Source organism: Cyanistes caeruleus, chromosome 3 (genome assembly GCF_971803275.1).
Source record: "Cyanistes caeruleus chromosome 3, bCyaCae1.hap1.1, whole genome shotgun sequence".
Classification (NCBI taxonomy): domain Eukaryota; kingdom Metazoa; phylum Chordata; class Aves; order Passeriformes; family Paridae; genus Cyanistes; species Cyanistes caeruleus.
The window spans coordinates 81438374-81466187 of record NC_141703.1 but is presented as its reverse complement, the minus strand read 5'-3'; the positions used below and the strand labels follow the sequence as shown (position 1 = coordinate 81466187).

The following is a 27814-nucleotide window of genomic DNA, read 5'->3' as shown; positions in this document are numbered from 1 at the left end:
CTGCTGGGCGGTAGCAGACTACAGTACCCAGTATGCCCCGCGGGGCGGCCGGAAGCGGCAGTGAGCGGGCGGAAGCGGAGGGCTGGGGCAGTATGAGGGGCGCCGGGAGCAGCGCTGCTATCCGCGCCTGGGCCGGCCCGCTCCTGCTCCCGATCCCGGCCCGGCTGCCCCCGGCTCCTCGCAGAGGTGAGAGGCGCCGCAGCGCCGTGCTCGGCCCTCCGGCCGGCTGGCAGTCCCCGCGCGCGGACGGGCGGGCGGCTGCCGGGGTCGGGTGAGCCCTGGCCGGGTCTGTGAGCGGCGCTGGGGCTGGCCGGACTCGGTGTGAGGGAGCGGCCGCGGGGCCCGTCCCTGAGGCGCTGTGTGAGGGAGCGCTGAGGGCCTTCCCTCGGGGCTGGAACAAGGGGTGAGTTCCACGGGCGGGAGCAGCCGGGTGAGCGGCGTATGGGGCTGTCAGGTGGTGTTCGGGACGGGAGGAGTTACCAGGGGGTGCAGAAGGGCGTCACCAAAAGGTATCTCAGGTAGGGGTTTGTGGAGTGGTTTTCTCAGCTCCGGGCTGGGAGAGGAGTATCCTGTCGAGACTGCAGGAGTGGAGCAGTGGGGCCAAGAGCAGCGTGGCGAGCAACCACACCTGTAATATCACCTTTCTTAGGACAGCGTCTATGCAATGCAGCTGTTCAACCCAGTGAAAAAATCCACCAATGCGTTTAGAAGACAAGAGCTGTGCGTTTAAATGCTGGAACAGCTCCGTGAAAATGATGTTTTGAGTTGGTTTTAATTATCTGTGTGTAGCAGTTGGTGCATCTTAACTCTACTGTAGCTGGTTAAGTTCTAGCCAGATCTTTATAGTATTTGTAAGATAGCACATAACTTGATTTATCTACTAGTGGCACAATATTCCCTTTTTTTTAAAATGATATAAAGCTTTTGAGTAAAGATCTGGATAAGACACAGAACAATCTGGTTAAGGCAAAGAGAGAGCCAGCAGTGCATATAGTTTCAAATAAACAGATTAAGAAGTAACAGGGCTGCTTAGATAACAAATAATTAATCAGAACAGAATCTGTAATATGCAGAACTGCACAAACACAAGGTGAAGAGAAACATATGCTTGAAGTAAAAGTAGGAGAAGCAGTGAAACCTGCTTGTGGGAAGGCACATCATAAATAGAGTGGATCTTTAGCTAATACCTGAGGTTAGCTAATCCCTCTTTAGAGATTAGGTGTACCTAATCACTGAGGTATTAGAAACAAACATCGTATCCCTTTACTGCCCAGTTACTTTCCTGGTGAACCAATAAATTCATTCATCATGAAAATTAGACTTGCATTTTTTTTTTTTAAATGTACCTTTATGTTCACACAAGCCACTGAAAATGAGAGATTTGGATTAGACATAAGGAAGAAATTCTTTACTGTGAGGGTGGTGAGGCACTGGTACAGGTTTCCCAGAGAAGCTGTAGATTCCCCATCCTTGGAAGTGTTCAAGGCCAGACTGGAAGGGGCTCTGAGCAGCCTGGTCTGGTGGAAGGTGTCCCTGCCCATGGCAGGGTGTTGGAGCTAGTTGATCTTTAAGGTCCCTTCCAAACCAGACCATTCTGTGATAAAATAAAAAGCTGTTGGAATTAAGGCTCAGCAACTTAAATAAAATAGCAATGAAGGCTTAGTTGCATAAAGTCATTCTGTGTTTTACAAGTACGAAAATTATTTAAATTATTAAATTATTTCCCGAGTATTTATAAAGCAATTGGCTGTGGGGGTTTATTTGTGGTGTGTCAGGATGCTTGTCTGTGGCACAATTACATGAATGCATTTCAGACAGACCTGTAAGTCCTCTTTAGTGTAAATTTCCTGTGGAAGAGGGATTGATGGTTTCTGGTGTGTGCTGTAACCCAGCTTTTTGTTGCAATATCCATGCAGCTTTTATGTGATGGAAGAAATTAAAATAAATGTATTGCATGATAAGCCAATCAAGGTAAGATTAAGGCATGTTTCATTATTTCCAGGTTTTGCTGCCACGTTTGTGAGGAAGTCATACGATGTCAGAAGAGTAGATATCACTCCCCTGGAGCAGAGGAAGGTGACTTTTGATACCCATGCTTTAGTGCAGGATCTGGAAGCCCATGGTAAGTGATATGAGATAAATAATTTGAAGGAAAACTTCTAATATTAAGTATTGTAACTTTGAGTGCTGTCAGTTTCTCCAGAGTACCAGTATGGTGGTGTAAAATGTTTTGGCAGCCTCTTGAGGAGGCTGGTGAAGGAGACATTAGGTTTACCTTATCTGTAGCTGTAGGCAGGTTTATGTGTGTCTTCCAGATGAGGAACATAACACAGGTAACAAATGTGAAATAACAGTAATAGTTGAAGACTTTCATAGCAAAAATGAAGCTCTTAAAGAAATTCCTTCTACTAGCCTACTAAGAGGAACTGAAGGGTTTTTTCCTAGTAAGAAATATTTTCAGCAGCATGGTGCTGTGATACATTCTCAATGCCCACACTTCTGTTGTGGGTGAGACTGGCTGAAGTCAGATAAAGGGTCCATCCAGCCCTGAGTTCTGTCTCCTGGCAGCAGCTGAGTCAGAGCCTGCAGAGTGTTATAACACAACAGGTGTATGTCACACATCCCCTTGTGCTTTCCAAGTTTCCAGTTTCTGTCACCTTGGAGGTATTTTCAGTTTTAGTAACATTCAATGGAAATCTTTTCACAAGTTTATGCAGTCCCTGAGCCACTATAAATTGATTACTATCCAAAATACCCTTTCTTATGGAACTTCAGACATCCACATGCTTTGTTTATGCAGAATCTGGCATCTGTGAGGTGAATTTGATGCCCATTTAGCTCATCTGTGGGAAGAAGGAATGAACATTTAATCTTTCATGTCATTCATGATTATGCAAACTTCTGTCATATTGCTCCATCATTTTCCAAACAGAAGTATCCTAGCTTGTTTCATTTTTCCTGAAGCAGTAGATTTTCCATATTTTTGATTATTCATGATGCCCGTCTGTTAATATTTTGTGCTTCTATCACATACCATTTCATGTTTCCAGGAAACAGTGCTGGCATTACTTGACAACTGAATGTCCTGTGGATTTGCAGAGTAAAGTAATGTTGTGTCTGTTTTGTTCTCTGTTCTTTCTCCTAGTCATTCAAAGGGTTTGGTTTGCTTGATTGATCCCTTCTGAGCTTTGAGCTGATGTCTTTATCAGGACTAGCAACTATCTTTTAAAATCCCAAGTGACAAAAGAAACTTTGTACAGTCAGAGGTTAGGATTGTTTCCACTATTTGAGTCTAATAAAAATAATAATATGTGTTAGCAGTTAAAAGATTTACAGTAGTCTCCTATGTTTATTCTTTTCATGCTTGTCAGACTTGACAGCCTGTACTTCCCTACATCTCTCTAGAACTGTTTTTAAAAACTGGCATTGTTATTTTCCAGTCCATGGGTAACCATGGGAGGCTGTGAAATGTTACTCATCCCAGGGACTGATTCAGCTATTTCTTATTTGAGTTCCTTTAGAGCTTGTGAGGAGAAGTCTGTTTGGTGCTGGTTGTTTTTCAGTTTAATTTGTTCTGAAACTTCTACAAATACTTCGGTACCACAGTGACAGGTCTTTATAGGTAAAACCACAAAAGTAAGGGAGCCATTTTTGTTTTTCCCAAGCTTTAAGCAGTTTTCAGGCTCCCATCTCTTGCTTATATAAATTTTTCCTCATTTTCTAAACTTTTGCAAAACACAGTCATTTCTTGCTGTGAAGGAAGAGCAACATAAGGAATTGGCAAGAGCTTAAGTCACCCTGAAAATTCAGAGAAACTGAAGCAATACTATCACACTTTGTAGTGGAAAGAAGCTGTCATAAAGCACATGTAGCTTTTTTAGACATGTAAACCAGTGGTGCACCTGGACAGTACTAGTATTCTAGAAGGGAGAAGTGTCATAGTTCTCTAAACAATGTGCCTTGAAAGCATTTTTCAATGTTAATTTAGCCCACTTTATAAAATGGGATAGTTGAAACACAACGTATCAGTCAGATTGCTGGAAATAAATCTCTAGGGCAAAAGCTTTCAGCACTTGACTAGATCTGGCTAAAATGTGAGCCATTTTTTTCCCCATTATTCATCACACATCATCTTTAACACTTCAAATTTACACCAAGCTACAGACAAAGTGTACTTGTTTATCATCAGAAGGCAAAAATCCCAGTTTGAGTTCATTCTGCAGGCAATGAATGCAGCAGTTTAAAAATCAGTTTTGTATATGTTCCTATCTGTGCAGGACAGTTCCAATATATGCAGAATTATTTGTTATTATTCTATAGATTGCATGCTTTGTAGCTCAAGGTAAGTTTGGTTTTACAGAATTTGTGAAAGTTCATTATGAAGTTAAGTTTTGCTAAATTATTTTCATAATGCATGAATGGCTGAATCTTGTGTGAAGAAATTTGGTCTCTCTAACAGCTGCATGTCTGGACTTTCAGTATATTAAAAGGTACTGTGCCTCAGATTTTTGCAGCATTAAGTTTGTTTTTTCTAGCTGAAGTTGCAGTGATTGGCTCCTGGCTGTCAGTTTCCAGTCATTGTGTGAATTCCCATGTGCCACTGTGGTTAGGTGCAGCACTTGAGCATCTCCTGCTCCTCATCCAGATTTTTAATATCACCTTAACTTGTCATCCTTCAATTGTCCCCTAGGTTTTGGGAAGGAGCAGGCACAGACCATCGTGTCGGCGTTGATAACCCTGTCCAATGTCAGCTTAGACACCGTCTATAAGGACATGGTTACACAGGCCCAGCAGGTAAAAACTCATCTGTGCTGTGCAGCTGTAAAGGCTCGTGTTTGCATCGTTAAAACACAAGTGAGCAGCTCTCTCTAGTACTTACAAACACCTCACTTTGCCAGGTATTGCTAAGTTTCACTTGGGATTTTAACAGATAGTTACAGGCCCTGACCAGCTTCCACTGGAATCTAACTTTTACAACTAACTTTTTACAATTCCTGCAATAACTTTGGTTGCATTTACACTGAGGAGCTCACATGCCTCATGCCATCTTAAAATATTTATTATCAATACTATCTACACTATAAAAACCATTGTTTCTGCCTAATACAATTCCATGCAAATTCTGTTTGGGATGCTGACTTCCTTTACATATAATAGGATTTCTGAAAAGAAATATTTACATTTTGATGAAAGAACACCACAGAGACTGAAGTTCTTGTCTTCTTCTGAGATTTAAAAGAAAAAAAAAAGAAGTTAGACAACTTTTATTACAAGTAAATGCCAGTAAAATAAAAATATTTTTGAAGAAAGGCAGCAGTTCAAATAAAAAAATGAAAGTTTAATTACATTAAGTAACGGAAGAAGAATGGTACATATTTCCAGCTTGCACAGCCTTCTGGAGCAATGATCAAAACCATCACTGTGCATCAGAAAATCCCACAGCAATGTGTCATTTTCCATGCTAAATAGTAGGGTAACTTTCATATGCTGGGTGAAGGAGTGTTGCTTTCAGCATTTTAAAATACTGAGTTTCTTCCTTTATTTTCCACTTTGTGTTTTTTCCTGTGTTTATATGTAGTGGCTGAATTCTGAACTTGTTAGTTCAAACCCCAGGAAGGCTTTCCTCAGTGCTTTTTAGCAGTGTTTTACTTCTGTCCATCAGACTTAGGAAGGCAAGAAATTAAAATGCTTAGTAAGACCTGCATTCAGATCAACAATTAATGCTTCTGAGGCTACTGAATGTTCATTGAAAGTGGAGGAGAGTGCAGGACTGACCTGTAGTTTCAGGTCTATTTCATTTCATTTCATCGCTACTTGGACTAAGTAGCCTTTTTGCCTAAGTTGAGAGTTGGTGTATTAGAGCAACAGAAAAGCACAAACCTCTTGAATCTTTCAAACAAATTGCTGATATGAAATTGTCTGTTTCTGTCACATTCTGTTAGAGAGACTCCCCACTTTTGTGGTTTGCAGTAGCTAATTTCATCATTTCAGACCTAAACATTTTTTCTTTACTTGCCAGAAAGAGTGCACCTTAATCAGTGGCATGCTTTATTTTTCAAAGGAAATAACTTTACAGCAGATAATGGCACATTTGGACTCCATTCGGAAAGATATGGTCATCCTGGAGAAAAGTGAATTTGCAAACTTGAGAGCAGAGAACGAGGTACTAATACATACTTTCATTAAACAGCTTGATTGCAGTATTTGTTGTGTTTTACCTGATGTCCAGTTTTGTGTAATAGAATATAAATGTAGAAGTAATTCCAGATACTTTTATTGGAATTGAAGAGTCTGTATGTTACAACTTCAGAGACCACATTAAAATATATTTCACATGCTACGACCTGCTCAGATCTTCTGTAGAGGATTCTAAGACGTGTACTTCTTTTTCATCTTCTGTAATTTTATTTAAGGGTAACTGCTAGTTTCTGGGCATTAACAATATAGTGCAGGGGGAGGAGTCAGCCATTCCTTTGCAGCAATTTAATTAATTTGGTGATTGAGACATGTTTTGCTTATATTTTATGGTATTTTGATATCTCTGTCTTTAGACTCAGAATTACAAGATCATCGTTGTTACAAAAGAATTCCTTTATTTTGAACTAAATTCCCATCAGATTATATATGCCTGTATATCCAAACACATTGGTTAGGATATTTAATCAAGTACAAATTGCCCCATTGGGAGGAAAAATGGGGAAGAATAATTGCATGGATGCAGAGATAACACTTACATCACTGATTAATTTGTTTAATTAATTAAATTTTTAAGTTTTTTTTTCTCCTTTGCACTTAGAAAATGAAAATTGAATTAGATCAAGTTAAACAGCAGTTAATGGTAAGTAAACACCAAATATCCACACACTCCCATTAGAGAAAATAAATAGCTATTTTCATAATCTTAATTTGTTTTAAAGACTGAAACAGGAAAAATCCGAGCTGACAGCAAGCTAGACATAAACCTGGAGAGGAGCAGGGTGACAGATATGGTAAGTGGTCTGTGAAGATGCCCTTATTAGCTCTGTGTTGTGTTTCTGTTGCTAGAGTTGTGATTTATCTTTTATCCACAGTTTACAGATCAGGAGAGGAAACTGATGGAAGCAACTACGGAGTTTCATAAAAAAGTAAGTATTGAGCAAAGCAGAATATAGTTATGCATTGCATGTTATGTAAACCCCAAACTTTGGTGAAAGCTAATACATTTTGGGTATGGTAAAGCAAAAGGCCAGGCTCTATCACATAGGGCTGTTGTGTTTCTTGCCTGTGGGATTCACGCTAAACTCCAGTCAGCAGAGGGAGGTGCTCCAGCCTTGTCCCTCACTTCCCAAGTACCTTGTCACAGGCTGGCACAGGTGAGATGTGAGCTATCATGCTGGCCTTTTCCCATTATTAACTGATGAGCTCTGCCACAGGGATGGTGCAGGTGCCTACAGCCAAGCAATTCGAGAGCTGGAAGTCCTCAAAGCTGCTGGAGGACAGCAAAGTCTAAGAGGCTGAAGAGGGACAATGTCCCATCTTAAGCATATCTTCCATTTTTGCAATATGTCTTGTGAATGCTTAAACCTTTGTTTTTCAAAAATGCAGGAATACTGTTCTGTGTGCTGTAGATTATCTATTTTAGGAGCCACTGGCACATCAGAGACAAAGTCTGTGTCTTGAGGGTGGTGAGACACTGGCACAGGTTGCCCAGAGAGGTTGTGGACTCCCCATCCATGGCAGTGTTCAAGGCCAGACTGGAAGGGGCTCTGACAAACCTAGTTAGGTCTAATGAAAGGTGTCCCTGCCCATGGCAGGGGGCTGGTCTTAAGGTCCCTTCCAACCCAGGCCAGTCTGTGATTCTATGATCATTGGAGTTTTCTTTTTTTCTGTCTCTATCCCTTCAGCAATCTTCCTGGATTGTATAAAGCAATGTTCTCTGTCTTCTAATGTCTCTTAGCAGAGATAGATTGGAAATTGCTTCTTGTTTCTGATACCATAGTATTTTAGTTGAGCTTTGGAAAGTTGAAGGGGTTAGAGACCATTGTCAAATATATGCTTTTAATATTTCAGGATGCACATACCAACGGCATTATCTCAGAAATCAGTAATAAAATTGACACTGAAATAGCTTCCTTAAAAACGCTCATGGAATCAAATAAACTTGATACCATTCGCTATTTGGCAGGTATGTGATAGGCAAGGAGGTGAGTACTGGTACTGGATTGTGGATGTATAAAATTCTTTGCAGGAGTATATGCTAAAAGAGACAGCATGTCTGTAGCATCAGACAGCCTGGATTGGGTGGAGGAGATTTCCCTCCCCCCTCTAGCTGGAAGAAATGTGATAGAGAACACAGAAGAGGTGGGAGCATGCCACAGTAGGACTAGGATTGTGCCCAGAACTGGGATTAGGACAAATACGGACACGGTTTTATAAAAATTGAAAGCCTAAATACCTTATCCAGTTTGACAGTACTTCTGCTTGCTGCAGCAGCCATTGATTGATGTGATGGAGTTGCTACAGATGTTTTGCTGGGGTCCTTTACATTAGCCTGAAAGTTTGCTATCATTCAGGACTGGTCTGAGAGTGACCAGTTCAGCCTCCGATTGAGTCTCCACACACAATTTCAGTATGGCAGCGCTTGTACTTTCCCCTGCCAAGCAGAACAAATTTCAGTCTGATTTGAGATTAGTCTTCTCAATATATACGTAACCAGTGAAGGTTTTATTGTGTAGGAGCTGGATAAAAAGAGAGTAATGCATTATATTTGGAAGTGAGAATAAGTTCAAAAGAAAATGTGATTAGTTTTATTCTAACACTAATTGAAACAGCAATGTAACAAATCCAAAGGACAGTTTGTCAGGCTTCAGGAGTGCTGCTGTGTTTGACAGCTTGTTTTCAAATTTGTTCCATTCATTTTGGTTCCATGGGAAACCTGTGCTGTCTAATGTGAGCCCTGGTGCAGCCAGCTCTCCTGTAGTGCAGTTTCCAGTAGCTGGGTGACAGCAGTAAAAGCCCCTGTAGCCTGTGTTGCTCTGAGGCTTCCAGCATAGTTGTTGGGATGTGTCCCTGAAAACACAGCTCTTCAGGCTGCTGTGCAGGACCTCCCCTCTCAGCACTGCGGCTGTGCTGCTGTGCAGGCTCCGGCATCTGAGACAGCCATTGGCTTCTGGAATTGTTCTGTCGCACCTGCAGCAATCTGGGAGGTTTAGGAGGCTCTGCGCTAGAGTTGGTACATTCTTCCATCTGTTTGCAGCTAATTTCTTGTATGGATAATGTGGTAAAACAGCATTCAGCTAATTATTTCCTTTCTTTGTTGGTTTTTTAACAGCTTCGGTGTTCACTTGCTTAGCAATAGCACTGGGATTTTACAGATTCTGGAAATAGATCTACGTGGAATGACTGCACTAAATACAGACAGAAAAGGCCACCCAGGCAACACCACTTCGACAAACACATCTGTGCTGTAGATAACCTTGACACCTTTTTGTTTTGATATTCTTCCCATATAATAAAAATGTTTTCTGAATATGTAACACTGAAGACCAAAATAACTGGGGGGAAGTAGCCAAATAGGAATATTTCATTGCTTCCTATTCAATACTGTATTTATTTCAAAGTATTTCTTATGCTATACGAAAAGTTTCCTGATATCTTTTAGAATTAAATTTGTTTTCTTTCTGGAAAATTCTCACTCTCAGCTCCTTTCAAAATGGAAATACTAAATATTTTATATACCCTTGTAATGGGAATACAAGTCCCAAATTAGAGTTCCCAGTATGGGGATGCTGATACCAGACTTCAACAACCTAATCTGATCCAAGTAAATTAATCTTGAACATAGCTTCAGGATTTTGCCTTCAGTTTGTTCCTCACTTTTTTGATTAATTGAAGCTTGGCCCTTTGTTTTTTTTTTAGCTACATGTATAAAAACACACTCCTGGACCTTAACTAAAGAACCTTTTTTTTTTTTTTTTTTTCCTTGAAAACATGAAAAATCTCATTTTGAAAACATCAAAACCTCATGTACAAAATGTCTCTATGGAATTATTGTCTTTAGTATCTCCTGTAATTTCTCTAAGCCCAGAGGTCAAAAGAATGGGAGAACTTCTCTGTCTTTGCCTTTCCAAGGGGAAATGCTTCCACTACCTGTACCTGACCTGTACCTGTGTACAGCCCTGGGACAGATAAGTGCTCTTAACTTCCCCCTCAAGTAGTGCAGAGTATTTCTAAGAACCTGTACATATTTTCTGGGCATAATATCTGGCTTTTAATATAGAAATACTCAGAATCTCAGTGGTGCCAGGGTGGTGGTGGTGCTGATCCTCCTCCCCACTCCTCCAGACTCTTCTGTAATCCTGTGGGACACACTGACCCTCCTGACCACTGCCTTCTGCAGGGACTTGACAACTCTTGTTGCAGAGTTGCAACACAGGTGGATGCCTTCCAAAACTGAAGCAGTTCCATCTTGTTGAGTACAAATGCATATGCTTGGTTTGATTCTTACAGTAAAATAATATTTTTTTTAAGTTTTATGGATTAACTTTGAAGTAAGAATAGGCCTTTTATGGGCTAAGGCCTATGTAGTACTGACTAGTGGCAATTATTTTTATTGCTGTTTTCTTCTGTTTACAGTTGAACTTGCTGGTATTCTGCCTGTTCTTATATACTCTGCATTAAGTTATTTATCATCTTCATTCAAGAAAATAAAATTAATTTCTTGTATTTGCTGTCTGGACATCTGAGAGTTTCTGCATGAAAGTTTAGCACCAATGGTGACAGGAAATAGCTCGTCCGGCGCAGCTTCTCACAGCCATCATTTCACACACCCTGAACTAGGCTCTTGATTCAAGGCTTATGCTGTTAAGTCAGTGTCCCTCTCCTTCATGGTGCACACAAAAACATGGATTTTTATTTTTCAGTATCTTTGAAATTCTCAGATACTAAGTTTTCTTCAGTACTAAGGAGAGGACAGGTCAGGACTGACACACTAAAAGAATTACCTTTTAAGTCTCAAAATGAGGGATCCAGAGGGAAAATATGTTCACAATAGCACACAGCTGACAGAAAAACTTTTTACATGTGTAGTCATTAATTGATTGCTAGGTGTGAAGGAGAGGTCAGGGTTGCCATTTCTAACCACAAGCTGCCCCATAACTTAGTAAATACTTCAGCCCTGACTTAGACTGCTGCAGATCACCTGGCACCTCACAGTGGAGTCGCTTCCTGCTGCCTTTAGGAATGACTAAAGATGAAAAGCAAGGGGTCTGGCAGATCTGCAGCTGAGAAGTAATTCTCCTACCCACTATTCAGCTTCCGCACTGAACATGCTAGGAGGTAATGTGCACTTTCTCCACCCTAAGGTAGCAGTACAAAATAGACCAGCAGATGGAGATACTTTCCTCTAGAACTGTGAAGGCCTGTGATTTTTCTCTTGTTAGGCCAGAAAACTAAAAACATAGTTCAGTGAAAGGCAGAGACAGACCCACAGCTCATCTGTAGAGCTGGGCTGTGCAAACACTTCACGTTATCTGAAATACTGCTTTTATACCTCCACAGTCTGCTGCCCCTCCTTTGAGGTTCGTTCCTCAGCGTAGTCTTGCTCCTCCTGGGCTGCAGGCTGGCTGCTTCTTTATTTTCTTCTTGTCTTTGCAAGACTTGGCCATTGTCTCAGCTTTCTGAAACAAAGAATACTGCAGCCATTAAACAGCAACCACTGAAAGAATGTAAAAATCTACATCTGGGAGTAACCATGGAATACTGTGTTCAGACTGAAGCTGAGAGCACAGTCCCAGGGCATGGGTTTCCTTGGCTATAGCAGTCACTCAGCCACAAAAGCAGCTTGGTTAGAAGGGGAAAATTACCAAAAAAAAAAAAGCTTCCTAATGAAAAATACTGACAAAGAAAATGTTTGCCAGCCTGGCAATCACAAGGCTGAGAATCAGAAACATCCTTGAAGAAGTGCAGTTGGCCTCTCTGAAATACAGCTGTGGCACCTAGCATTCAGAGCCTGAGATTCCACCAACAAGCACAAAAACGGGACTGCAGAGGCAATTGACTGCAAACGTGAAAAATAGTCTGGGAAATAAAAAACACTGTGAAAGAATAGAAGCACCATCATCTATTGTCTGTACAAGTGAAAAGTAAAAAATTAGAAACATCATCAGCTAGTGGCTGCTTGCAGTGTTTGTGTCCTCGTCCTTCTTATGTCCCTATCATATAAAAAGAGCTTAATTTTTAATTCAAAATAGAGCCTCTGTCTGAGAACTTCTAGTGCTGCATGTACCGTTCCTTTCCCAAACAAACTGAATTCTCTCCATGAATTTTCTATGAGATCTTGGGTTCTCATTCAGTATGCCTGACTGACTCCAGACACTGTGACATGGATCAAGTCCCTGTTATTGAATTGTCCCCCTCTGGGACAATTGGTAGTGATCTCTACACCCCTGCAGGCTGGGTAGTTCCATAGGTGGTGCCACCTCTCCTGAAGCACCATTCGAGTCTCAGACACCAGGTGCCAGCCAAGGGGAGCTGCCAGTCACTGGCTATGCAGTATGCAAGTACTCGGGATCACTCCGCTCCTGCGGTGAACATTAAGATGAAGAATAGCGGTGTTCTCTGCCAGGCTACAGAAAGAAACTGATATCCTTTCACAGCAGAGACACTGTCAAGGACAGACAAGGGCTCCTGCTCCCTTCAGTGCCCCTGGCTGAAAGCTGTAGCACGTTTTCTCTAGTATTTCCTAGCACTGTGCCCTCTAATAGAGGGAATACACACAAGCAACAGGCAGTGGCTCTGTGCCACGGCCAGGGGAGCTGGTGCTGCGCTCACCGCGGAGGCAGCAGAGGCGGTGCGGGTGTCCCCCCGACCCTCTCGGAGCCGGTTTATCTCAGCACGATAATCGTCCAGCTGGCTCTCCAGCTTCTCCCGCCTGACTCGCTCATATTCCAGCTGGGCCTCCAGCTCCCTCACAGCCCTGCCAAAAGCAAAGGAGACAAGCAGAGCATGAAGTACATCCAAACCTGCCCCGGCTCCTCCACGCGGTGCTGTGCCTCTGCCAGGGAACAGGTCAGTCACGCAGAAAGCAGCGCAGCACGCTCACGCCAGCTGTGCTCAGGCTCCGGGCGCCTGGTGACAGCGCAGAGCAGCAGCTCTCCCTGCTCGGCTGCCAGCGGTGCTCGGCGCGATGGGACCACGAGATGGAGCCGTCTGCCCGCACACCGAGCCCGGGCCGCTCCTCTGACCAGCCCCCGCTCCAGCTGCGGGGGAGGGAGAAGCGCCCGGGCCCAAACGAAGTTGTTACGAAACAGAGAAAAAGCACAAAGCCAGCAGCATTCTGGAAAGGTCGGGGGCAGATTTCTCATTCACATCTGGTGCTTCTACATCCTTCCTATTGATTGGCTTAGGCACGGATGAGGAACACTCAGATGGCAGCTTGCATGACTGGCCTGTATACAGTTGCACAAGATCTCACGGGTCACACCCTCAACGGCTCCTAAGTTATTTGAGATTCCTGGAACTGTTTAACTGACACATAAACAGAATTTGGAGTTCAGCTGGCTCTTTCCTGTACCAGGATAAATTACCACAGCTACAAAGATGGAAGATCAGTCAAAGTAAACGAGAGATATCTGCCCTGTGCATCCAAACAGCACAGCAGGAAAGCTCTCAGCAACATCTACCGTGTTTCCCTGTTTCCCAGAGTGAAGAACTCCTGACTCAAACCCTTTGAGCCACCAATCAACCTTACTGACACTGCAAGAATGGTCTGTGCACAGTGCTCAGGGGACAGCTGACTTCTTCCATCCTTCCAATTAAAGATTCCACAACTCCCAAACTGTGTGGCACACTCATGGTGACAATTTCCTGCAATGAACCCTGGTTAAAGCACTGTGAAGTGGCCAGGCCTCTTACAGCCAAAAAAATCTGGACTAAAGCAGAAATCTTCAAAATCTGTTACAGTGGCCATTCCAAGTGACAACTCCTGCTTTTCATCTAGCAAAATGGCGTTGTCATAAGTACTTTGTCAATAATGAGGTTTTCTGGCCTATGATACAAGCATCTTGGGGTTTATCCACAGATAGGTACCCTGAGCAGGGTAGATAGGTATGCTGAGAAGCCCCCCATTTCCTTTTCAAAATGATAGTTTGGGGCTAGGGATGCTTTCTAGCCTTCACAGGCAGGAGAGAGAGCCTCACAATTTTTCTAGTTTAGCCATACATGCCACAGAAAGCAACATCCCTTAAAGAGCCCCACCAGAGCCTTCTAATAGACACTGCTAGCTTTTGAGCAGCTGCTCTATCCAAAATGAACTTTCATGTCTGTCATTAGTCAACAGTGACTTTTCCATCATTTAAACCAGATTGCTCTGACCTTTCAATGTAGGCATCAACACCTGAGCTGGTCACCTTCCTCCTTTAAAACCAAGAGAGACACTTCTAGAAGTGATGAAGCTCATCCTGAAGTACTTATCTAATTATGCCCTGGAAGTGCCTACAACCTCTCCAAGATGTTGAAAAAGGAGCTCACAACTACTAACTCAGGTGCAGGTAGGAATGTTACCTATGGATTATGTATCAAGTTAAGGAAGTGGGACTTTCAGCATAAGCCAAGTCAAAGGGTGACCTGAAACCAAAAGAACTCCTGGCTCAGATATGGCTGTAAAACAAACACCACTGCAATCCATGACACTTGTTACCTGCTCCAAATCCACACAGACTGCTAAGTTTGCTGCCTTCTTGATGGCGTACATCTTGATGGCTCAGGACAGTCTCTCTCACTGACCAATCAATTCAGTGGTTTGAACTGGCCCAAACACATTATGGAAGTGGTTATCTACAGAGACTGAGAACAGAGGGTAGCCAAACGTTTGACGGGCAGAGGTGGAGACAGGCTTGTCTTTGGAGGCTGGAGTTAATTCTCTAAATTTTTGATGGACTTTTCTTTGAAATGTAGACAATCTGTCCATGAAATCAACTGACCAGTCTAGCAGAACCATTTGATTTAATGGGGACACTGAGAATTAGATATCATGAACAATGCTTCACATGCAAGGGCAGGTTTGCTGATAGGTTTTTCTCTGTGGTCTGGAAACAAGCTAATGCTTGTTTTATATTGCCAATATATTGCAATATATTGCCAATGAACAGAAATGTTAGCAGGTCACTGAATAATTTCTGCTGTGTATGCACTTCCATCCAAACCATGCCGAGACTATTGCTTATTTTCAGATTTCCTGAAGGGCATACAAGTCTTTGGCATCCTCAGTGGAAACAAAACAGCCAGAACCTATAAGACCTACTGCACACATCTGCAGAAAAACCTGAAGACCAAACAGATGGTCTTGCACAAGAATCATGGACCTAACAAGCACTTGTGTTGTGGGGCTGATCATGGTGGTAGAAGTTTAGAAATGGCCAGACAAATTGCTGCAATTCATTTATTTTGCCCTGGTTGAAGTTGGTAAGTGGAACAGAAGAATGGCCAAAGCAAATTTGAGGAAAATCAGCTTTAGAGGAGGATTTAAAATGGGCCCCTCAGAGTTAACCATTAGCAGAGCAGAATGAACTTACTTCTCAACTTTCCTTTCTTCTGTTTTCATCTTTCTCTCCTCTTCAGTTATTCCCCCCAGCTGTCTGTAGTTGCTGTAGGCAATTTCTAGAAGTCGCTGAAGTTCTTTAATCTTGTTATAGGCCCTTACTGTAAGAAACAGTCACAGGTAGGTCAAAGGCAAGGAGAAGACAGTCATGCTGGAATCCAACAGTCTGGAAAATAGTCTCACAATCACAAGAGCAGAAATCACACTGCTCAGCAAACACTGAGCTACACCTGACACCCACACAGCAAGCAGATGTCAAAAACAATTAGCAATCCAACACTGTTGCTCCAATATAGATTAAAATGGTGTAACAATTATCATCTGATTGCCTTCTGCTTGCTTTCTAAACAATTTGTTTCAATGCTTAGTATTACAGATATCCTGACAACCATCTCATCTTACAACTAAAAAATCAGAGCAGTTGGCAGGAACTGTCATAGTTAGGGCTATAATATTAGTCTTGATAACTTTTGCAAACAAGAAATGATGGAAATACAGTGCTTACTGCGTGCATTCCTTTTCTCTGCTTTATCCAGGGTTAAATCTTCTTTGCTATCTGTACTCCCTTCCACACCATGTGTTTCAAAAAACTTTATGTTGTTTGCATCTAGTTCTTCATCACTAGAGTTATTGTTTGCAGTTCTTGGTGCCAAAAGTTCCACAGCTGCCAGATGGCCAAATCTACACAGAGAACAGTTAAAATCTGGAAACATGTGCGGTAGAAACTCTCTGAAACTGTCCACATTCCCATTTATCAGAGGAGTTTCAGGACTAAAGGAAGCACTATATACATACTACAACTATTTATCTACTTTTTGTAGTATTCTTATGGCATGAGCTCTGCCTTGATGGAATCTTATGGCAATGGCTCCTACATTAGAGGCATCTTTTTCCTTTGCAGGATTTCTTAATTGAATCTCATCAGAATCTGCATTATTTTTACTAATGCAAAAATCAGCTGGCCTCTGCTACTTCTCATTAACTCTGTACAGCAAACAATGAGCATACGGGCTCACAACTGTCCTCTTGAAAATGACCTAGTTTTCCTCTTTTGTGTCTGACCTCACTGAAAAGAAAATTAAATTAAGTGAAAATTAAAACCTTTTATAGCTACAATATTCTAGCTACAATACAGCCTTGCTTATCAATCAGAGCTGGAATTCATGGGCCTGCTCTGTTCTTTCTCCATCACTGAAAATCAGGATTAATGCCAACAAAGCTGACATGATTTTGATACACAAATAGCATGTAAATAAGTGTCAGAGCTACAGGATATGTACTGCTACCTCTTGGCTACATCCTTTGGAGTCTCTCCAGCATCATTTGTAATGTCACAGTCAGCTTCCATTTCAACCAACCACTGTAAGCAATGGATATGTCCCTGTTCAGCAGCTAAGGGAAGGAAGGTGCACACAAGTCAGTTATACACAACTGAAGTGTTTCAAACCTCAAATGTCCTCCTCTTGCCATTGTTTGACAAAGGTTGGGTTCACTAAGACACCACAAGGGAGATACTATTTCAAGAGGAGCCTGTGTGTCAAGATGCTGACATCACTTGGGTACACAGAGTTTCGGGGAAGAGCATGCCGTGTGGTTTGGTGACTCTTTCTAGTTCTCAGAATGTATTGGAAGATCTTGCTGGACAAGCTAAACTAAACTTTCCCAGTCTCAGGTACGAAGCACAAGACACACAAATAACTGCTGCCCTAGTAAGAGAGGCCTGTATATCACAGTTTGGCAGCCAAGCACTGCCACCTCCCTGGCTTTGGGCTCCCAGGTTCAGACACAGCTGGCTGCCCTAGTCTGTGGTGTGTGCTGCTGTCTCAGAAAAGAAAAGCTTTGTGCTGGAGCTAAAGCTACAGCATTTCTTGGGGCAGACACTCAAGGCAGCACCTCTCAGCAGCATCCTAACAACCTTACTCATACGATGTGCCATGGCAACAGCTCCCACCATGTGGTGCCAAGAACAATGTCTCACTTAAAGAAGATAGTATTTGGCAAGTCTAGATGAAACTGTGCACTGATTTTCTCAAGTAAGAATAAATCCATTTCTTGACAGCACTTCCTTTTGGTTATTTTTTTATATTTGTTTTCTTACTGAGATAAGAAAATGAAATTACAACATCAGTATGTAAACACTGGGGATGAAACGACTGTAGGTCAGCATCATTTCAAGAAAAGAAAGTGGGATTTTAAAATCACTACGTATCAGTTATTTTAATAAGAATTTCAATTGTGTTTTTAAAAATTCTACTATATAGTAAAAAATAAATGTAGGAAATGTGTTAAAAGCATATTACAGAAATGCTTCCCTCTTTCTTACATCTTTTATTTCTTCTTTCAGACAATACTGTGAAACCCCTAAACACAAAAGGACTATTTTTTCTGTAATACAAGCAGTCCACTCCATGTCAAAGTGTCAACCAGAAGTTTACCTTTCTTCACAGCATCCTACCAAATGACTTTGTTGTGGTTTTTACATCATATCTCCACAGTACTGATGTAAATAAAGGCCCAGGCCGCAATACAGATGATTCTTATACTTAGCCAGCCAGATGTTTCTAAAAGCCACATCTTGCCTGATTTAAAAAAAACCAAAAACTTCAAAACTATTTAGTTACATTAAATTAAGTGATCATTAAAAGCTTTTATAGTTAGGATACAGCCTTGTTTATCACTCAAAGCTGGAATTCATGTGCTTGATCCATTCTTTCTCCATCACTGAAAAGCAAGATTAATTCCAACAAAGCTGATATTGATATACAACTAGTAAGTAAATAAATGTCAGTGCTACTTAGTTTTCAGTTTAGATGCTGATTTCTCTTTATTATAAGCTCTTTTTTTCTTGACTTGAGCTTGGTTAAATTGTTTTCAGAGTGGCCCATGCACACATACATTAAAAAATAAGGAGTTTAGGGTTGCCTTTCCAAGCCCTCAAGAGAAGAGATGCTGGTTTTCATTACCTGATTAGCAGCCACTTGAAAAACAAAGTAAATAAATCAGCAACAAGGAGTAACAAGCTGAAACACAGATCATATTTACTGACCTTTGTGCAGGAGAGTGGATCCCTTATCGTCCCGCTCATTAATATTGATTACTCCACTTCTCACTAGTCTTCTAACCACTAGCAAGTCCCCTTTGAAAGCAGCATCATGAGCTGGGAAAGCTAAAACTGAAAATGAAATGCACATTTCCAAGCAGATGCCAGCAGTCCTACTGAACATGTCTCACAGCTCACCTCTCTCACAGCAACTTTTTTATCGACACTTCAGAGGTAGCAAGGATAAATGCTCCTTAATCAGCTAAAATGCAGCAGTGTAACCAGCAGTGCTCACCAGACACTTGACTAAAAATGTCTTGGTTATGGCTACAGGTATCTCATACAGTTAAGAGATTAATTTCACAGACCCAAAATAACAATAAGTATGCCTTTGTGTACTTCTAAAGAATTACACATAATGCCTTTTTCAAGTGTATCTAGATCGATACTCACCTTCCTGCATCTCTGGATGTTCCTCCTCTTTTTCCACACCATCAATGTATTGCAGAATATTATCTTTATAAAACCGTTCAGCCAAGTCTCTTGGAGTCTCTCCATGGTCATTCCTGGCTTTCAGAGTCTGCATAACACTGGACATCTTCCCGACCAAGAACTTAAAGCAATGCAAGTGTCCTTCCACTGCTGCCAGATGTGCTACAGCACAAATAAAACAAAGGGTGTTAGAGCTGAGCCCTGCTGCCCACTAAGAAAGCAATGCTATCACCACTGGTTAGAGCTGGCTCCTCTACCAGCACATGACCCATCCAACACTGCACAAGGGGAAGAGCAGTCTCAGCTGAACTGCAGATGTTCAGTTCCCACCTGGGACAGAGTTCAGCTCTAGGCAAAGGAAATTAAGCTGCCAAGGATGGAATCTGCAGAGGTGATTCCCTGGCATAGCTGACTGCAGTAGACTGTAAAACAGACTCCCAGCAGAGCACCGAGGCCTAGCTTGGAGAGTGCACTGTTGGGGCCTCACCTCCCCCAGGAACACAGATCTCTGCCTTCAGCAGCTGCTGTTCCAGGGATACTCCTTACAGGGGGACAGCAAGCAATGTCCTTGATTAGGAGCCAAGGCCATTTCTGCTTTAGGCTCTACTGTGCCACCACAAACAAGTTGCATCACACTCTTGGTTACCCCACCTATAAAATGAGGACAGTGATAGGTGCTTTACTGGGCAAAATATTTGAAGGTACATTCCTCACCTGACCTTTAGGCTATGCAGAAGTTTACTTATTTAATATTACTACAGTGCTGGGCCTACAACAAAATAAGAAGTACCAAACACATGCTGACTATCTTGACATAAGTAATATCCTCTAGTCCCATTAATGAGAAGAACTTGCCAAATAAATGCTAATTATGTTCTATCGCTCCATGAAAATGCTCTGTAACAGCTGGCTGATATTCTAGAGGCAAAAGGATTTGTTTGTCTTCAGGAAAGAATCTCACTGTCTTCATAACCAACAAACAATGTACCCAGGACCCAAAAAACCCATCTCACTCCATTTTTGGCACATGCAAGTTCTCTATAGCAAACCAAACCATCCACAGCTTTCCAGAGCATAATTGCTCTAAAAGGTTGTGGATATTGGTTTTATAGCATGATGAGGATACATCTGTACAGATAATCGTTTAAAATCTGGGCTTCACTGAAATAAGGGCAGTTTTTGCCACTGTCTGAATTTTAGTTAGTGAGTTAGTTCTCAGGAAGAAGGGAAAAGAAGGGTACCATGCTAAAGGTAAGTCAGCTAGTGAAAAAATGACTCAACCCTTATGAATCCATTTTCAGATACCTAAAATCTTCTGGCATCCCAACTTCTCTCTGTTTTACCTTGTCTTTTATTAAATCAGACTAACAATATTCACTCTTCTCAAAGCTACAAGTCAAAAAATTGTGTCTGTGAAAGATTTTTACAATAGGTTTGACTAGTGAGCAATAAAAGAAGCATGGATGTGGCCCAAAAAATGAATACAGAGAGAAAGCAAATTGAAATGTTCTGTTAATAAGCACAGCCCATTCTCCACATTGAATGAGCCACAGAATTTTTTTCTTCCAAAAGATTACCAAGCAAATTAGCAAAGCTAATGAGACCCTTTGCTGTAACACACATATGCAAAAGATACAGCCAGTTTTTAAGTTTCAGGTGCCTGGCACTGCAACCTCAAAAAATTTCTTCCAGTATTCTTTTAGGAAAAATTACAGCACAGTTCAGCTAATCTTGAAGCTGAAATGTGTTATGATAAATTAAGTTCACTTCTCCTACACAAGCAGACAACAACCTGGTTTGCACAGTACTACTACTGATCTGTTACTAGCCATGTTCCAAAATATTCTCTTTCCTTTGGAAGATAATATGATCAAATGAAACAGAACAATGGTTAGAAGATCAAGCTTCTGTAGATTACAAAATACAACAAAAGCAGTTTTCTACTAATCATTTTACACAGAGCATTTAAGTAGAACTGTGCTGGCATCTGCTTTCTCTCCACAGAAGTCTTCTATCAGGGAAGTGTTCCCAAATGGAAATAAAGCTGCCTTGCATGCTGCCCCCAGGGTGCCTAACATCGTGACCCCTGATTGCTAATGCACCAGATTTCCTGCTGGGATGCAGGAGCCTCAAATCCTATAACAAGACCCGGGTTTCCAAAACAGAGCATGGCTAGCTGTTTCCTAAGTAAATAGTACTTAGTAGAAGGTAAAAGACTTTAAGAAGTGATTTATGAAGATAGCTCTGTACAAGTTATAGAGAAAAACATATGCTCTTTGGAAAAAATAATGTGACAAACCATAACAAGTAAAATGTTAAAAGGGAAAGGATGCAAGGAGAATCCAAGACAGGAACAATACCATTGAGCTTACAGAGGATATTGAGGCAGTGCTATGGTAGGGAGAGGAACACTGGAGAAAATACAAAAAGTAAGGCAAAATCACTGGCCAATTTTTATGCTAAAATGAATACATTGATAATTATGAAAAGAAATTACAGATAATCCCAAAAAAGCAGTATTCCAGAAATCAAGATGAAGAAATCTCAGGAAAATGAAAGCAACTGTTTTACAAAATCAGTTAAGAAACAGTGGGATATCAAAACTTGCATGCAAACACACCAGGACTTCATTACACTGGCACCAATTCAAAAAGTAGCACATAGCAGCTGAAACTACCTCCCCCTCCACCAGTCTTTCTCCTGTGACCTCCACTGGCACACCAGCTCCATCACACACACAGGAGATGCTGCTCACCTGCTCCAGTCAGGCTCAGCCTGCTCCCCATACTAGCATTTTCAAGCTCTCATCCTTGCTAACAGCAGCAGTGAATGGGATACTGTCACCAACAGAGCAACGCTTTGGATTTTATAAATCCTCCCATCATTAGAAAAATGGGCAATCTATGTGGATTGCATGGAATCAAATAGCAAACGGTGCTGCTGTGCATTAGTTATAATTCACTCAATTATCACAGTTCACAACAACTGTAAACCAAAGGTTTAAAAACATATGATTTATCCTGATATACCTGGAAGGTTTCCATTGTTATCCGCATCATCTACACATGCTCCCCATCGAACAAGAAGCTGCAAACACCCCAAGCGACCGTGAAAAGCAGCATAATGAACAGGTTTCCAGTCATTCCCATCTGAAACATTTACCTCCTAAAATGAAAGCAGGTTAATTCATTCTCTTCTGAATCTTAGACACAAGACAAATTTTATATGGGAATCAGCTGTTCATTGTGTTAAATTATTTAAATCAAATCAAATAACATTTTTCAAAGTTCATACATTAGATGCAGTTCCAGTTTCAAGACAGATACTTTTCACAGGATCTTGCTTTTACTTAATGCACTTAGACATTTTTAGACCTATTTTTATCATCACAATGACCTGAATTGGTCATTACTCCTTAAATATGCATCTGGACTAATTTTCTTTCTTTTATGTCTCCTTTACTAAAGAAAATTTTTAGAACTGCAAAAATTAACATCACCCCAGTACCCGATGTTCATTTAATGACATCTTCAGTGGAAGGTGATTAACTCACATTATTGATCCTCTACAAATTTTGATTCTTTCCCTGAATGTATGTCACAATCTAAGAAAATGGAAATTTACCCACTAAATGAATTGCCCCACAGTAATTAGTCTACAGCCCTAAATCTCAGTTTAATTGAGGGAGAGTTTTGTTTGGGAAAAGCTGCTGGGCTGTGGCTGTGCAGCAGGACTGCAGGCAGGAGTCTCACCGCCCCGGTGCGCAGCAGGGTCTGCAGGGTGTACGAGTGCCCGTGGGCTGCAGCCAGGTGCGAGGCCGTGCACCCGCGCTCGTCCCGAGCTGCTGCGTCTGCTCCGTTCAGTAACAGGGCCTGAAAGAAAGGCAAAGCACAAGTTCATTTCACAAGCTGAAAAAGCAAACATTTCCTAGAAGGATGGTTTCTGATGACCAACAGGATAACTCTAGGCTGACCTCAGGGGCCTGGTATTGCACAAAGTAGCTCTGTTTGCACAGACAGCACAAATGAGTGCTCTGGTTTGAAAATTATTAACTTAATTTGGCATGTCAAGACATAAAGATGAGCTACTCATAGTTCCCTAAGGGGCTCCCTCAGCTGATATTCATAATGAATTTGTCCAGTATTAAGGTCTGCCCTACTAACTTTTGCTTGAGAGTGAGTATTTACAGTACCTGCATGCAGGCATCCTGCCCTCGGATGGCTGCCAGGTGAGCTGCTGTCCAGCCTCTCACAGTCACACGTGTGGTGTCAGCTCCATGCCACAGCAACCACTGAAGGCACTGCTCAACAAACAAAAGGGCTTTTTATTTAACTAGGCACGTTGTGTCTCTGAGGCACATTTCAACTAGAATTTATCCATCAAAGGTACACTTCAAACCAGTGTTGGAATACTTTCTTATGGAAATAACGAGACCCCAGAGCATGCCTTAAACAGGTATTTGTGCATGAGAAAGTTATGAGTAAGTTATACTTTCCAGGTTTCACCCAAGGGTATAAAATGTGCAAATAACATACTGATTCAGATCCTAGCATCGATGTTACAGTATGACTTTTTTATTTTACCCTTCTGGATTTAAAATGTAATGTGTGAGAGTGTTCACATGGCAGGAGGCAAAAGCATTGGGAAAAAAACGTAAACATGCTCACATGAATTCCAGCTAAAATTACTAGCAGGAAAAATATCATGTACTATATTTAAAGCCTCATTTAATTTATTAGGCTTCTTAGGCATATGTAATCCCATCTCTCTTCTCATCCTTCCATGGCTCAGTTTTGTTTTATTTACTTTTTTTTTAGATATCACTGCTTGCAATGGAAAGCTTTATGAACTATCCAAAGACAGCTAGAGGAACAGTTAGAACTTTTTATTACATATTATTAAGATTTATTATCTTCTTTCAGGCAATCTTACAGCTCTGCTTCCTCCACTATTTCTGCCAAGGAGCTTAGTGACAAACAGATGACAGATCATTCAATAAAGTCTAACAGACTGATTGCAAAGTAGGCGAGTCAAATGAAAAATGGCAGAATTTATAGAGACAAAAAGAGTGGGTAAGCAATCTGGTTTTGGGGCTGATGTGACGATTAGCATTTTCTTGACAGTGTCTCTAAATTCCAGAAGCAGCACTGCACTTAGCAATTCTTGAGTTTAACAAGAACTTAACGTTTTTTTCTTTTGGGATGTGAATGGCCTTGCTGCTTCAAGGTTAGAATGCCATGAACAATGAACAAGGAGGCTGCAAGAAGAAAGGGAATGTTGTGCTGAGCACAGCAGTTCAGTCCTTCTGGAAGTTTAAAATATTGATACAATCACCTGCTGATTTCTGTACCATTATTCAACATTTTCATTTATTAAAATAAAATGTATTAGGACTACTTCTATGGAGAATGAGGCATGGGATATTGGTAAGCAAAATGAACACATTTTCGTGTTGTTTCTCATCTGTTTCAGTCACCTTCAGAACATTTTACACGTCCTGTAGGATTTTCCAGATGTCTCAAGAGAAGAAGAAAATGCAATAGAGACAAAAGAAGGTCGTGAGTCTGAAAGGTCATATGGCACATTTTGCTCAGAGTAAGAAAATCAATGATTTTGTAAAATATGGCAAAGTTGATTAGGTAAATTGCCTGGGGCTTCAGAAAGAAAAAATATCTAAAATCCTGTACTCCTGCTCATGAGAAAAACAGGCAGAGATTATTGATTCAGTCTGATCAAAGCAATGTTGTGTTCAGCCTCTCCCAAAGAAGGAAATATGGACTTTAAAAAGCCCAGCTATGCCTATACACTAAGGTAATATTTTACCTCCAGACTTCCCACGTGAGCAGCACACTGCAATGGTGTGAATTTGTGAACTACATCCACCTCATTAATATTGGCTCCACTTTTTATCATCAATGCAAGCTGTTCTACATCCCCAGCTTTCACTGCTTCATGCACACTAGTATAATTTTGCTTCTTCTTGACAACTAGTGAGGAGTAATAAAAGGGCATTAGTCCATTGCTTAAATCAGCGACATTTAAGAGATGGAAAATGTGTGATGAATCAAAGAAATATCACAGTTGACATTCATGGCACAGAATCAAACTCTAAACATAGAAGCAGTAGGGTAAAAGAAAAAAAAAAATCTGTTACCAGGCCATGGGATCAAATAACCTGTGTCCTCCCTTCAGGGCTTTCCACTGATTAACTACATGAATGGAAACATGTCCAAACCCCTTACAACATCTTGATACTTTGACAAAACTTGTACACAGAAATATAAGAGGTAAGTAGATCTAATGGTTGAGGGGGCTAACTTCAGATAGCCAAGCACGAAAAGAACTTAAAGTAATTTGTATTCACCTTCTACAGTGGTCATCATTCTGGTACACAAATGCACTAACACTCTGATTACATTTCACACTGCTGGAAGTCCTGAAGAATTGGGCTACTGTTTAGCAAGTCAAGAAAGAATAAAACTGAAGGTTTCAAGGCATTAGTGCCTCAGCTCCTCTGCCTGTGGAGAAGAAATGGTACTAGAAGTTAACGCTGTTACACAATTTGAGGTAAAAAAATATTAAAGAATACAAAACAGCTATTGTAATAACATATTTGTCATATTTGTAAAAAAAGCACAAGATATAATTAAAAGCAGTCTCTGCAGTTTACCAGTGCCTATTTTCATGTAATCTGTAGTGCAGAGCTCAGGCAGATAGAGGGTTACACCGAGAGGAGCAGGGGGCTGTATTCCAGTACTGCAGGCTGACAGTAATACACCCAGTGTGTGCTGTAACACACTGCTGGGTCCTGTGCCTGTGTCTCATCCCACCTCCACCTCCCCAGCTCAGCAGGCTGCATGACTGCCCTGCACAAAGCCTAGTAAACTTAAAAAACAGGACTTCATCCTGCAAAACACTGTGAGGACAGCAGCACAGAAACACAGAATAATTCTGGTTGGAAGGGGCCTCAGGAGGTCATCTAGCTCATGTTTCCAAATAATATTTCCAAAATATCTAAATATATTTTGAGGTCTGGGTTGGTTAGGTTATTTTAAAAAACAGCTTCACCAGGACATGATATTTCGCCAAGGAAGTAACTGCTCATTATACCAGGTGAGGGTTAGAGACTTCGGCCCAGTTACACAACATCACAGGCAGGCCTGGCCGATGACACTACAGCAAAGTTCTAACGTGTTTAACACAATGTTTCGGTACAGCAAGTTCAAGGCAACCTGTTTTTTTTTAATTTTTATTCCTTAACCCAGAGGACAAGCAAACAACAAGGGCCACCAGCAGAAATAAGTTTGTCTCCCCTCTCTGTCTGGATACCTACTGCTGCATGGAGATGAACGCCAAGGGTGGGTGGGTGCACTGGCTTCTTAGCACAAGCAGCCTGGGACTGAAGTTCAGAAACAGCTGTTAACATCAGTTCTGTAAAAAAATACACTTCAAAAAGCAGAAGGCGGGCTCCATAATTCTAGTGCTTTTTTTTTTTTTTTTTTTTTTTTTTTTTTAAACAGAAAACTGTTATCAGACACTTATTCGATGTTCTGGGAGGAAACTTGGCAGAAAGAATTCAGTAAGCACTTTGAGACCGGTACCTGCCCATAAGCCAATTAAAGAGATTAAGTGAAGAAGAATATAGAAGGATATGGCTCAGAATAGAGAAAGGCACAATTTAGGTCTTGCGATGTTTCCGTAACACACAAACCCAATCCCTCGCGGCTCGGTTTTGGCAGCAGCCTCAGGGCTGCGGGAGCCCCCGGCCCTCCCCGGCCCCTCTCAGCCCGTCCCGCCGGGGCAGGGGCGGAGCTGCCAGGCCCGGGCAGGGGGAGGGCCCGGCCGACCGGTGCCAACCACCGCCTTTCCCCGCGCTTTTGGCGGATCTGGAGCCTCCGCGGTGCTGTGCGTGGATCCCGGCGGAGCTCTGTGTTACAGACACGAGGGTTCGGGAGAGCCCGTCCCGCCCCGCGCCACAGGGCCAGGGAGTCACCGGGGAGGGGACGGGGGAAGGAGCGGGCGGTGGAGGGGCGGGCGGAGCGGTCTCACCGGCCGGAGCGGGGCACAGGCCCCTCGCAGCACCGGGGGCCGGCAGCTCGACGCTGTCGCCTGGAGCAGCTCCGTGCTACTGCTGCTGCTCCCCGCCCCGGCGTTGCCATGGGCCCGGGCTCGCCCTTCCCGCGGGAGGAAAATGGCGGGCGGGGCGGGGGAGGCGCGGGCCTGGCCCGGCCGCCCGGGCTGCGCTGCAGCTGCCCCGGGCTTCCTGCGCTTTTGGACGGCCCTGGGCTGCAGCCTTCGCGGCGTTCCCCAGGAGAAATGTCAGCAATTCTCACCTCGGAACCCCCCCAGTGGTGCTCTGACCACGCCATATCCAGCTCGTGCTCTGGATGATCGGACTCCAGTCACGCTGTGGGAATCTTTAACCCTCTTTCCTTTTCTGCAGTGACGTGATCCTGCTCCTCAGTTCCCTTAGTCAAAACCAGCCGGTACCTTGGGGCTAAGCCGGATTCCTTTGATGGGGGGAAAAAAGGACCCTGTATTTCCAGAATCCGGCTTCCAGGCAGGATGAACCCTTCCCACTCAGATTTACAGGTGTGCAATGATAATTACATGGACCTAGTGAACTTAATGGACAATTTAGAGCTTAATTATCCTTATCATTAGAGAGCTGTTATAAAGGCTGTTTCTGCAACTTACAGGTCTTT

The 27814-nt window shown here is 42.1% G+C and overlaps 2 protein-coding genes and 1 long non-coding RNA gene across 15 annotated transcripts; 2 read left to right on the top strand and 1 right to left on the bottom strand.

Annotated features, from left to right (window-relative positions):
- The first annotated feature begins 71 nt into the window (after positions 1-71).
- On the top strand, positions 72-10704 carry CCDC90B (coiled-coil domain containing 90B). Of its 4 annotated transcripts, none has more exons than XM_023921459.2 (9): positions 72-186; positions 2003-2122; positions 4691-4794; positions 6062-6163; positions 6797-6838; positions 6918-6989; positions 7071-7124; positions 8050-8164; positions 9311-10704. In XM_023921459.2, exons 1-9 carry the CDS (start codon positions 93-95, stop codon positions 9364-9366), a joined length of 759 nt encoding a protein of 252 aa, XP_023777227.1. In that variant the 5' UTR covers positions 72-92; the 3' UTR covers positions 9367-10704. The 4 variants fall into 4 exon arrangements, with proteins under 4 accessions (XP_023777227.1, XP_023777235.1, XP_086738339.1 ...); XM_023921467.2 differs by having other exon boundaries at positions 72-403; XM_086882213.1 differs by lacking the exon at positions 4691-4794.
- Positions 2369-27365, bottom strand: ANKRD42 (ankyrin repeat domain 42). Of its 10 annotated transcripts, XR_015284866.1 has the most exons (17): positions 27159-27365; positions 26443-26540; positions 25474-25627; positions 24933-25096; positions 23302-23409; positions 22862-22981; positions 22139-22274; positions 19071-19271; positions 18624-18749; positions 16864-16969; positions 16083-16258; positions 15552-15678; positions 12811-12955; positions 11531-11657; positions 8435-8632; positions 5181-5225; positions 2369-2843 (listed from the first exon to the last, which is right to left on the bottom strand). XR_015284866.1 is itself a non-coding variant. In XM_086882206.1 (15 exons), exons 3-14 carry the CDS (start codon positions 25490-25492, stop codon positions 11568-11570), a joined length of 1518 nt encoding a protein of 505 aa, XP_086738332.1. In that variant the 5' UTR covers positions 25493-25627; positions 26443-26540; positions 27159-27365; the 3' UTR covers positions 6571-9242; positions 11531-11567. The 10 variants fall into 10 exon arrangements, 7 of the variants coding, with proteins under 7 accessions (XP_023777194.2, XP_086738332.1, XP_086738334.1 ...); XR_015284868.1 differs by lacking the exon at positions 24933-25096 and having other exon boundaries at positions 26443-26508; positions 27159-27267; XM_086882206.1 differs by lacking the exons at positions 2369-2843; positions 5181-5225 and having other exon boundaries at positions 6571-9242.
- On the top strand, positions 13089-17638 carry LOC111925115 (uncharacterized). The gene is made up of 4 exons (XR_015284869.1): positions 13089-13595; positions 13682-13997; positions 14365-14528; positions 15210-17638. It is a non-coding gene; the product is annotated as an uncharacterized LOC111925115 (long non-coding RNA).
- Positions 27366-27814: the final 449 nt, after the last annotated feature.

What these genes read in the sequence shown, in the direction of transcription:
- CCDC90B (XM_023921459.2), top strand. Translation starts at nt 93, where the DNA reads ATGAGGGGCGCCGGGAGCAGCGCTGCTATCCGCGCCTGGGCCGGCCCG. An exon ending in TGGTTACACAGGCCCAGCAG is followed by an intron (nt 4,795 to 6,061) that starts GTAAAAACTCAT and finishes TATTTTTCAAAG; the next exon opens with GAAATAACTTTACAGCAGAT. An exon ending in ACTTGAGAGCAGAGAACGAG is followed by an intron (nt 6,164 to 6,796) that starts GTACTAATACAT and finishes CTTTGCACTTAG; the next exon opens with AAAATGAAAATTGAATTAGA.
- ANKRD42 (XM_086882206.1), bottom strand. An exon ending in CCCTGCTGCGCACCGGGGCG is followed by an intron (nt 22,275 to 22,861) that starts GTGAGACTCCTG and finishes CTTTCATTTTAG; the next exon opens with GAGGTAAATGTTTCAGATGG. An exon ending in GAAGAAAGGAAAGTTGAGAA is followed by an intron (nt 12,956 to 15,551) that starts GTAAGTTCATTC and finishes TGCTTTTGGCAG; the next exon opens with GGCTGTGAGGGAGCTGGAGG.